General features: G+C 37.9%; 1 protein-coding gene across 1 annotated transcript; it reads left to right on the top strand.

Annotated features, from left to right (window-relative positions):
- The first annotated feature begins 2 nt into the window (after window positions 1-2).
- LOC122057218 (NDR1/HIN1-like protein 10) lies at window positions 3-1,344 on the top strand. Its single transcript, XM_042619242.1, has one exon. The coding sequence runs from the start codon at window positions 96-98 to the stop codon at window positions 864-866; it is 771 nt and encodes a 256-aa protein (XP_042475176.1). The 5' UTR covers window positions 3-95; the 3' UTR covers window positions 867-1,344.
- Window positions 1,345-11,795: the final 10,451 nt, after the last annotated feature.

The raw sequence follows: 11,795 nt of genomic DNA, 5'->3' as shown, positions 1-11,795 counted from the left end.
AGACCACTGGAAATCGAAATTCTCATAAGTTTATAAGTTCATATATCAATCACTCTCTCTAGAAAATTCTTCGTTTCTCAATTCTCTCCGGACACATGACGTCGACAGCGAATGACCAATCGAAACCGGTGACAGGGTATCCGATGGGGTACCCACCGGCGGCGACTGCAAGCTACCAGTCCACCGCCGGTTATCCAAACAGTACCGCTGGCACAGCCTACCCATACGCAGCTCCACCGCCAGGGCCGGGCCCATACTATTATCCTTCTTCCTCCTACGACAACCAGCGTCGGCGCGCCACCTTCCTCCGCCGTTTACTAATCGCTGCCTTAGCGGTGGTTGTCATTATTGGTTGCATCACCTTCATCACTTGGCTCGTCCTCCGCCCTCGTGTCCCCGAGTTTCAACTCGACTCGGCCTCTGTCTCATCTTTCAATGTCTCCTCATCTGACCTAACTGCCAATTGGGATCTGAACTTCACTGTTCGAAACCCTAACAAGAAGCTCACCGTTTTTTATAGCAACTTCCGCGGTGTCATCTTCTACGACCGTATGCAACTCGCGGAAACGTCGCTGCCACCGTTTGAGCAGGGGAAGAGGAACCAGACCACAGTGAGGGCGAAGTTCGCGGCTTCGTCGACGTATGTTGACGACAACCTTGCCAAGTCCCTTGCAACGGATCGGAGCCAAGGGGCTGTGAGCTTCAATGTGAGGCTGGTGACTTGGGTTAAGTTTAAAACCGGATGGTGGAGGACCAGGATGCATTGGATGTCTGTTCATTGTAGCGACGTCAGGATCTCGTTTAAATCCAACTCTGGGGTTGGGTCCTTGACCGGTGGACCTAGAGGATGTGACGTTTATCTGTGAGTTGAAGATGTCTGATGTCTTCTTTTTCAGGTTGATCGGTTAGGGATTTCTCTGATAGTTATGTAATAATACTTTTAGTGGTTCAATAGTTTCTTCTTCTTCCCCAGCAAATCACTTTTAAAAAAAAGGGGGGGGGGGGGGGAGGGGATTTCTGTGGATACGATATATGAAGATGATGAATTTGAATTTAGGGTTATACATATCCCCATATCTATGACTGTATGTATATATATATATATCAGTTGAGCCATTCTGAAGTGTGTTATTTCGTATAATGGTTTCAGTATCATTTGTACTTGTGTTTTGGGTTTTATGGGGGTGGTAGCTTTGAAGCAATTTGATTTGTAGTCTCATGAAATATTGTGTGTAGGACATTTTGCTTAGAGCTGGTAGAAGATCATGAAATTATGTATACATTGAGATTTATAGGAATCAGTGCGAACAAGTAATTGAAATATTTCCCATTTTATGTTTGTAACATGTTTTGGGTTAATGCAATGTGTTGCCTACTTCTTCCTACTTTGGATGAGGAAAATTTCCCATCGGCTATCGTAAAAGACTAATATAGGAAGCTTAGGAGCACTTCCTCCGGTTTCTGCGGAAGTATATGTTTGAGGTGTTGCCTGCTTGTGTATTGTGACTCTTTACTTGGATTTAACATGGATCATAAATAGGATGAAAAGCTTTGACTTATGAGGAAGATGAATCCTTTTCTTGGATTAGGTACTAAAGAAAATCATGAGGAAGATGATGAATGTTTGCTTTTCTCTTTGTCGTTTCCTACGCGCTGTTTCTTCTTTTTGTTTTTGTTTGATCCTTGTTTATTATTGAGGCTGGAGTTTGCTTATTCTTATCTTCAATTTTTGAGTAAATGTTGCTTCCTGTTTAATTTATGCGTTGTTAAAAAATGATTGTGTTAGGTGACTTTGTTGATTCAACATCTTTCTTGCTATGTGTCAGGGTGAGGAAGCAAGCATTCATGTTTTGGGGGGTGTTTGGGTTGGGTTAGTTTCCTTAAACATTGATGGTAAAGTGTCAAGGTATTTTGTTGGTGCTTCCATATTTGGACTTCATTAGCAACTATGGTCAATCTTTCACTGGTTGAGTCTAGATTCACAAGCATTTGTTTCTGGTTTTTCTTCTATTCAAATTCTGTTGACTGGGGCAGTGTGGGTATTATTTATTTGTTTATTTATTTTTTGGGGGGTGGGGATGGGGGAAGGGGGACAGCTAAGTCGTTTGTGCCGTAGTTTCTGGTTATTCAAGTTCTTTATTGGGCATTGTGGGTATCTCTATGATTTTGGTTCATGTTTTATTTGGTAAGATCGAGTTTGTTTCTTTTCCTTTTGTTGGCAGCTTATTTTTCTGACCTAGATTTCTTGGCTATATAATTGTTGGATACAGATGTTGTAAATCATTTCACTTTCCATTAATTTTTTTTTTTTGAAGCAGAACTGGGAGGAAGACTGAATACTCTATGTTATTGAACTTCAAATATGATGTCCACTATCAGTAGGGCAGAGAACAGGCTGAATATTTCATGCCCTTTTTAATTATTTGAATATTAGTTCAGATAGTGAATATCCTATTCAAAGTGCAGATATGTTTTTATAGATTAAATGTAGTGGATCAATTTTTACTTATAATTATATTTATAGATTAAATGTTAAAATCATAACTTGGATAGTTATTGAATTAAATATAGGCATATCTGTAGCCTAAATGATCGAATTTGATATAGATTGGATCAGATCTGGATAATATTTGGCCCATCAATAGCCCTAGCTATCATGTGTGAGACTTTCTTTCATACCTGTGGGTGCAATGCTTTCTGTCTTCATGTATGAACCCTAGTAGACTTGTCTTCTCCTCTGTTCTTGTTTTTTTTTTTCCCTTTTTAAATTTGCAATTCTACTTCAAAAGTTCTGCTGCTGATGCCTTTTTCATGTCCCTGACTGTAAATAGTTTTTTGTCATCCAAACTGTAGTTCCCAAGCACCCAATTGACCAGGTGAAGATTTGTTGGAGAGATCATATTCAAACCACGTTATATACCACATGCCGTCCTAACCTAGTGACTCCTTCATTCTTTATTTTACTTTCTGAAACTTTTTCTTTGCTGAAATATCTTAGATCAGAAAGCGGAATTTCTCTTTTCTGTAATTGACAGGGAAAGAAGACTTCTTTTGCTTTAATTTCTAGCCCTAACCTTAGAACTCCTAAATCTATTATTTGAAAGCTTCTATATTGTTTAGATTATTCTTTATTACTATATGAGCCATAAGCATAATAGCCAAGGTTATGATGCCTGTTTTGGACAATTTCCCAATCGCACTGGAGGCTTGTGTTGCTTGAATGTGCTTAGGCATTTCTCTTATTTTGATCATTCAATCAGTTTTGACATGTGTCTGGGTCCTTGGTGGGAGCTGAGCCTGCATAACAATGTTTTCATGGATGATGAGAAATTAAGTAGTGCCATAGAAAGGTGCTAGGAAGGACCAGAATCTGAAGCTCTCTGAAGCCTGCGGTCCTGGATTATCTAGAATTTCTAGAAATCCTAGTCTATCTATAAATCGTAACTCATAATATATTATGGAGTAACATGAATCAATGGGAGGGCTGTATCCCTTTATGTGTATTTTATAACTAACTTTGTAAAACCCAAGCATGATTGAGTCAATAAAGGCTAATTCAAGCATTGACAGAATTAAGGAAAGAAAATTAAAGCCAAAAGTGACTCAAAAATGCTCCAATCAACCAGCAGTTTTGGAGGTCCTAAATCAACCTGGACTGACAAAATAGAAAAACTCAAAACAAGCCTATATTGACCCCAAGGGGTAAGCTATCATGGGGCCTTCCTATCATTAAAACACAGGACTGAAATTAACAACTACTCTCATAAAAACACATGACTGAAATCATGCTGCTGTGGATTTAGTGGAGCTATTGTGGATTCATTGCATACCTGGTGGATTCTGGGTGTGGGTTCAGTGCATACATGGAGGATTCTGGGTGTGGTTTCAGTGCATACCTGGTGGATTCTGGGTGAGACTTTTGTGGATTCGTAATCTGGCATTTCTACCCTTCTTTCTCTTCTCTATCAGTTCAGGTCAGAATTTCCTACCTTTTTCCGGCCAATTTACTGTTAAGCAAAATTTCATTTTTATTTTCATTCTGGTTATAATTGGCCTATTCTGATTTCGATTTACATCCTTATTCTCAGATTTCAGTTTCTGTTTCTAAATACAAACTTTCCATCGATGTAAAGCGCGCGCGTTAGCGCACTTGGGCGGAGTAAAGCTGATCGTAGACCACCGTTGCTTCTTTGGTCATAGAACAGCTAGTGCTCAAATAGGGGCTCAGCCATTGCTTCTTCTGGTCGGCTCGTATTAGCCCTCCTTATTCTTAGATTGTAGTTTCTGTTTCTAAATACCCTGGTTGAAACCTGAGATTTACTACCATGCTAGAAGCACAACAAAGTTATATGCAGGCTTAAAGAATATTCATTGTCAAAGAGTCTTGTTGAAGACTTGAACTTTAGTCATAAAATAAACACCATCTGTTGTGTTTGCTTTGCTTTTGGTGGGTCTGGTTTTAGTGGTTCACATGGACTTTGGAGGAGTCAGCCGAGGGAGAGTGTTAAGGTATGATTCATCTTTTAGATTTTATAGGGTATCATTGTTGCTTGTTTTGTTGTATACTTAAAGATTCCTTGTTGCCTTTTCTTTATTGTACTCCTTGAAGTAAAATTGATCATTATGCGTAAGAGAACACTAATAATGAGGGTACCTGAGCCAAACTGAAGTTTGACGCCATTGTTTTGGTGGACATTGTCCCATCTTGGAAGTTGCATTAGCAGGGAATTGGCAGAAGAATAAGGATGTTATTGGTAGGGCTTTTGATGGGGAATATTGATGCAGCCCAGAAAACCTTACTCTAATTTAGGATTTATGTCTAAATTGTGAAGAACTGGAAGTTTGAGGTAAATCAATTAGGTATATGTAGGGCATATGAGAATTTTTTTGTTACTCTCAAACTAGATATCAGAATGGGATGAAATTCAGGTCTGAGTAGCCCTTTTGGTTTGTCAAACTAGACCCCAAAATATGATGGAAATCCGACAACAATTGAAGGGTGCAATTGGATAAGGTGTGGATCTTGGATAGAAAAAGCAAAAGGTTACCAGGTGGTGGAAAAGGGCGAGGTTTTTCAGTTAGTACCGATCGGTTCTGATGCCAGGAACTGAGATACCAAGCTTGGGAGCGTAGTTTTCAAGGCGTTGCCTATGTACCGCCTTGTCAAGCTGTTGCTGCTGCCAACGCCTCTAGCGCAAGCATGTTAGTTTCTTCATCTTGTATCTGGTTTTTATTTTTATTTTTTTCAAACCCTTCTCTTTTGTTTTTCTTTTTCGGGATGCTGAGATTTAGAACCATGCTAGAAGCACAAGATAGTTATATTCGGGTTTAAAGAATTTTAAATGATATTCATGGTTAGTGTGTTGTTGAAGACTAGAACTTTAAAATAAATACCATCTGTTGTGTATGTTTAGATTTTGGTGTGTCTGGCTTTAGTGATTCACATAGAGTTTGGATGAGTCAGCCGAGGGAGGGTGTTAAGGACTGAGGCATGATTCGTGTTAGATTTATATTGTATCATTGTTGCTTGTTTTGTTGTATACTTTAAAGAGTCCTTGTTGCCTTTTCTTGATTGTACTTTTGTCAAGTAAAATTGATCATTATGTGTAAGATAACACTCATAATGAGGAGACGGGAGCCAAGCTGAAGTTAGACGCCATTGTTTTGGTGGACATTGTCTCATGTTGGAAGTTTCCTTAGTAGGGAATTGGCAGAAGAAAAAGGATGTTATGGTAGTGCTTTTGATGGGGAATATTGTTGCAGCCCATAAAACCCTCTAATTTAGGATTTATGCCTAAATTGTGAATAACTGGAAGTTTGAATTCGGGTGAATCAATTAGGTATATGTAGGGCGTATGAGAATTTTTTTGTAACTCTCAAACTAGATATCAGAATGGGATGAAATTCAGGTCTGAGTAGCCCTTTGGGTTTGTCAAATTAGACCCAAAATATGATGGAAATCCAATGACAATTGAAGGGTGCAATTGGATAATTTGTGGATCTTGGATGTAACAGCAAAAGGTTACCAGGTGGTGGAAAAGGGTGAGGTTTTTCAGTTAGTACCAATCGGTTCTGATGCCAGGGACTGATATACCAAGTTTGGGAGCAAAGTTTTCGAGGCGTCGCCTAGGTGCCGAATGGTCAAGTTGCTGCCTCTGCTGATGCCTCTACCGCAAACAGGATAGTTTCTTGCTCTTGTATTTGGCTTCTTCTTCTTTTTTATTTTTTATTTTTTGTAGAAAGAAAAAACTTCTGGATGCTTGGGTGATTACATCTGACTGCACCCTGGCATTCCTCCCTGGGACCCCCTCTCTCTCCCATCGCCTCCTTGAAACCCTCTCTCTGCCCCGTGTCTTTCTTTTTTAATTTCTTAATTTTTCTTCACTTCACTATTGTAGTCGTCCGTGTTTTGTTCAATGTCTGGGCAGGGAAATCGCTTGCGGTTGTTTTCGATCTCAGTTGAAAAATAGAGCTTTCGATCAACATTTATTGAACTAACCATGGCTCTTTCAGACAATCCTGAACATTACCATCTAGGTTCAACCATACACGCCGAGGGTACCTAGGCACACCTCCACCATCTTCGGTCGTGATATCACCTCGACAACTATGTTTGGGGAGCAATTGGAGGTGAAAATATGAAGTTATGAAGAAGTTAGGAGGCAGAATGCGAAGATAAAAAAGGGGTATCAATGCCTTTGTAGAAGTAGCAACCAGAAAATAGACTTCCATTATTTAAAAAAACGTTTCCAGTCAAAATAAATGGAACCCAAATGTGAGCTGTCATTGCCAAGTGACTTGCCAAAAAGAAAAAATTGATGAACGTAGATTTAACCTACTAACAGGTTTCAGACGCTAAACACAGGTTAGGATCGCAGTGATATAAAAAAACATGGAAATTCAGAATATAAGGAAGCCAAATAACTTAATGTCCACCACTTGGATGTAACCGGAGTTCAAGGTTGAGTTTAGGGTGGATTCTGTAGATTATGTGCTCCTAAGGTGGGATTGATCCGATTGACAGCTGCCGAAAACTCACAGGGACAAAATAGATTTGAACTGAGAACTTCCGATCTGGAGGTCAGAGTCTCCCAATCCTGGTTGAAAAGAGGCGGGTGGGGGGGGGGGGGTTTAATAGGGGTGAAGAAACACTCAAAAGATGGGGTCCGTCCGATGGCCATAATCCGATGACAAGTTTGAGAGACCAGAATTGGAAGCATTATGGAATCTCAGGGCCCGTTTAATGACGTTTCAAGGAACGCGTTTCTACCGTTTCTGTTTCTAGAAACAGCAGAAACGGAGCAAAAAGTGTTTGATAAAACTGTTTCGTTTCACTTATTTTTAAAAATAGAAATAGAAATTTTTACTTATTTATAGTTCAAGAAACGACCCAGGCGAAACAAGTTCAACTTGTTTTGCCGTTTCTGGAAACGACTTGTGGCAATTCTTTCACTGGTTACCATCGACTTCTAAAAACATGACTTATCAAACGCCTTCAATTCCGTTTCTATTTCTAGAAATGGAAATTTATGTTTTTTCCATTTCTTAAAACAGAAACGACAGAAACGTTATCAAACAGGCCCTCAGACAACAGTAACTAGGAACAGGTTTGAACAGAATAAAAGTAAGTAATATCTGAGGTTTCAGCAGTGATAAAGAGATAAAGATGTTGAGATGGATGTGTGGCTAAATTAGGAAGGATAAAGTATGAAATGATTATATTGGAGCTTAATTGGGAGTAGCTCCTATACATGATGAACTAGGAGAAAGTCATTTGAGGTGGCATGACCATGTTCAACGGAAGTCTTTGGATGCTCTAGTATAGATGAGTGATTTGATTCAAATGGAAGGAATTAAAAGAACCCGTGGCAAACCTAAAATGACCTTAGGAAAAGTGAGGAAAGACATATATAACCTCGAATAGAGCTGATTGGAGGGTAAGGATCCATGTAGATTACCCCATTTAGTTGGAATAAAGTTGAGTTGCTGCTGTTGTACAACAATGATAAAGAGAAGTACAGAATCAACCAGTGAATTAAATCATAGATCACCTTCAATGGTCACCCATGCAAGGATGGTTGTTGCTGGAATGGAAGAAAGGAAAGGTATAATCTTTGCTTCACCACCAAGGCTTGCAGAAGGCTTCACCACCCACCAAACCAAGGCTTTAGCACCTTGGGTTGCTCTTGTTTCACCTACTGTTAGCAAAAAGGCGTTTAAAACTACGTTTGAAACGTGTTTCCGTTTTTTATTGTTTAAAACATGTTTTACCATATGCTTTCCAAAGATACTTAAAAAAACAGCAAACTTCAAGCATTCCTGTTCTAAACACGTTTAAAACACATTCCCCTTTTTATAGCGTTTTTTAAGACTTGATTTTTGAATATAATGTCTATTTAATTGTCCATATATCTCTCTCCCGAACTCTAATCGAACTGATTTTTTCACCAACTTGAAGTTAACACAATGGACTATATTTCTCATGATATTACCTTCAACTCAAATTCAATTCACGAACCTTGAAATTGAGCTATAAACTAACGTATTTGCTAAAAAATATTTCTAAAGTGATGACTCATAACTCTAACTGAACATATATCACTTCGAGAGTGTGTTGACTATGTTAACAACAATGAACAATACCTTAACCTAGTCACATTGCTAAATAAGAATTTGGGCATGTGTGGTGTATGATTTAGAATTGGTGTTGGATGATATTCAATGATATGTCTTAAAACTTATAATGAGACATGGGATGTATAGGCATTAATGTTAGATATTGTAGTTGGTTTGAATATTAGATGTAGATATTAATATGATAATTCCTTAATTTATATGAATATACTACCGTTTTTTTAGTCTCGTTTGTTTGAAATCTATACATTTAAAACCTGTACCGTCCGTTTTTCGATTTTTACCGTTCTTTGTTTTTTTGACTGTTTATTTGACCGATCACTCGAAAATTTTTACTGTTTAAAATCCATACCGTCGATTTTCGTTTTTTTGCCGTTCCCCTTTTTGCTAACTATGGTTTCACCCATAGAAAAGGATATAATCTTTGCTTCACCATCAAGGCTTGCGGTAGGCTTCACCATCCACCAAACCAAGGCTTTAGCACCTTGAATTGCTCTTGTTTCACCCATAGAAGAAGAAGAAGAAAGAAAAGAAGGATACCACAAGGCTTGTGGTAGGTTTCACCACCTTGGGTTGCTCTTGTTTCAACACAAGGCTGCTACTCCATTGACGAAGACATAATTACTTGAGTGCCAAAATCGATGGGCTGTAGTAGCCCTCCTCTTGTAGTTATAAAATATGAAGTATGGGTAACAACTTACAAAAATCATAGTTGTCATGGCATCAAGGCAAACTAAGGTATTGGACGGTAGTCTAAAAGCGCTTAGGTGAGAAGGCGTCCGACTTAAGACGAACAAGTGTTATTTTTATTTTCCTTGTAAGCTACATATGCCTTGTATCATAAAAAATCAATATTAAGCTATATCAAATTATTAAAAATCAACATTACGTCACATCAGATCATAAAAAAACAACATCAAGTCACAGTTATAAAAAATAAACATTTATATTAATGCTCTTGTTTAATAATAAGTTTGACTGGTCAAATGATTTTATTTTTACATAAGGCTTTTTGTAATAGGTATAATATAAAACTAGCTTTCTAATAAGTCTAAGATTACTTAAATCTGAGTTATAATGAAAAAATTATATTTTCGTCAAACTTATTTTAAAGTACTCGAATTCTATTAGAATAATTTTATGGGTATCAAAACAAAAGATTATTTCACGGGACTTTTGGTTTTTAGCAATGTTTTAACATGATAAGATTTATAAAATTTTTATAATTGAGAAAAACCGTGGCATTTAAAAGTTGAAAATGAAAATCGCCCTTACAATCAAAATCCAGTTTTTGTTTTTGAACTGGGGATTGACTTTTTATCCTTTTGGAATTTGATTTTGAAACTATTTTTAATGGATTCAAATAAGGAGTATTTGCTTATTTATGAATAACATCTAAGTTTTCATAGGCTTTAACATGCCTAGCTTAAAAATCATCCATTCTCTCTTGCCCCTATGAAAATGGTGTATCCGGTGCACGAGGCTCTCGCATGTGCGTGATCCGGGGGTGAGAACTATGCAGCCTTATCCTGAGAATGTCAAGAGGTTGTTTCAACCCATCAAGCTGTAACATTCGTACTTTTACCATTGGACCAAGCATGTCCCTTGCCCTTGTGGTGCCTAAGAAAGTTAAAAATCTAATGAGCTATAATTATGTTATTACAAATTTACCGACAATTTACAAATGCAATCTAAAAGGAGAAATGATTCTTATCCAAAACTTCCCGCAACCTATAGACTAATAACTTAGGGGTGAGTGGTATTAGCGCTTAAGCGCCTACTTCATATAAACATCACATTTAATTTTGACCGTTGATATTTTGATAATTAATCCAAGCCATCGATTGCCCCCATACCTTTATTAGGGCTTCCTACTTCTACATCCGGTTTCCAGTTTCGTACGGAGTTGTTTCTTTTACACCTCTCTTATTCGACCACCATTCTCCGACTACCATTCTTTTTCACTTGGTGTTTAACAATCTTTGAAGTAGAGAGGTATTTCTACAATTAAGAAGAAAGCAACAGCGACATCGTTGAATCCCAAGTAGTAGAACAAAGGATGATATAGAAGGAAATTCCAGCCAGTCCCCTCTCTTTGTTTCCTCTTCCCCCTCGCCAATAACTATTTGTCAGCTCTTTTTTTGCTTCTATGAACTTTCCTTCTACCGTTGAATTTTGTTCCTCTCTCTCATCAGATAGCATGGAAAATTTTAAGAGAGAAACGAATGCTTGACTGATTTATCAGTCGCTCTCTCACACAGCTACCGCCTCTTGTTCTAAAGAAAACATTATAAATAAATAAAAGAATAGGCCCATTTACATGCTGACATTAATGATAGAGACTATTCCAACGGCCTCTTCTTAGCTCTTCTGTAGACTATGGTAGCACTGGTGAGAAGCTGCCACAGTCACCGAAACTATAAATCTGATGTGATTGCAACTGCGAGGTCAATGGCACTTGGCTAGGACAAAGGGCTCAGATGCCGGATCTCCAGTAGGTATTACCAGATCTAGGAGAACAAACACCGGCGCCGGCAAGTCTTCTCTTGGAGAAGATGCGAGCGAAGCTACAGTTGCTCTTCACGACAAGAGAAGATGAGAGTGTATTAACCAAAAACCTTGTTGGGAAGGTAAACTGGAATAACAAGTAATAGGTTGAAAAAAAGGAACGATTCGGATTATGTCAGATAAAATCAATCGTTAAAATTGAATGTGGTACTTATATGAAGCAAACGCTTAAGCGCTGCTACCTTTAAGCCATAACTTAGTGATTATTTTCGACACTTCCGTAAATAAACTAATCCGCCTAAAAATATCCAATCTTTATTAAGAATAAGAGAAAGAAAGGGTATGACTGTATGAGTAGTACCAAAGGGAAGCCTAACATTAAAACAACAACAGATACACTTTTAGAAAGAAAATGACAGGACACCATCATCACCAGGGGCTTTGAAAGTTCCAATACTAAACACAGATTACCAAATCTCGTCAGAAGGAAAAGCAATAAGACTCTCGACCCTATTTAGCAATTCGGTCAAATAATTCGTGAATTATTGGGCCGAATCGAATTTTTTTGAATTGAATAAAAAATTATGACCGAATCCGAATTAAAAATAAAATTTGATAAAAAACATGAATTTTACTAATTTGAATTTAAAACG

Source organism: Macadamia integrifolia, chromosome 12, assembly GCF_013358625.1.
Source record: "Macadamia integrifolia cultivar HAES 741 chromosome 12, SCU_Mint_v3, whole genome shotgun sequence".
Classification (NCBI taxonomy): Eukaryota; Viridiplantae; Streptophyta; class Magnoliopsida; order Proteales; family Proteaceae; genus Macadamia; species Macadamia integrifolia.
The sequence above is the reverse complement of the archived record's forward strand: the minus strand, read 5'-3'. Positions and strand labels throughout refer to the sequence as shown.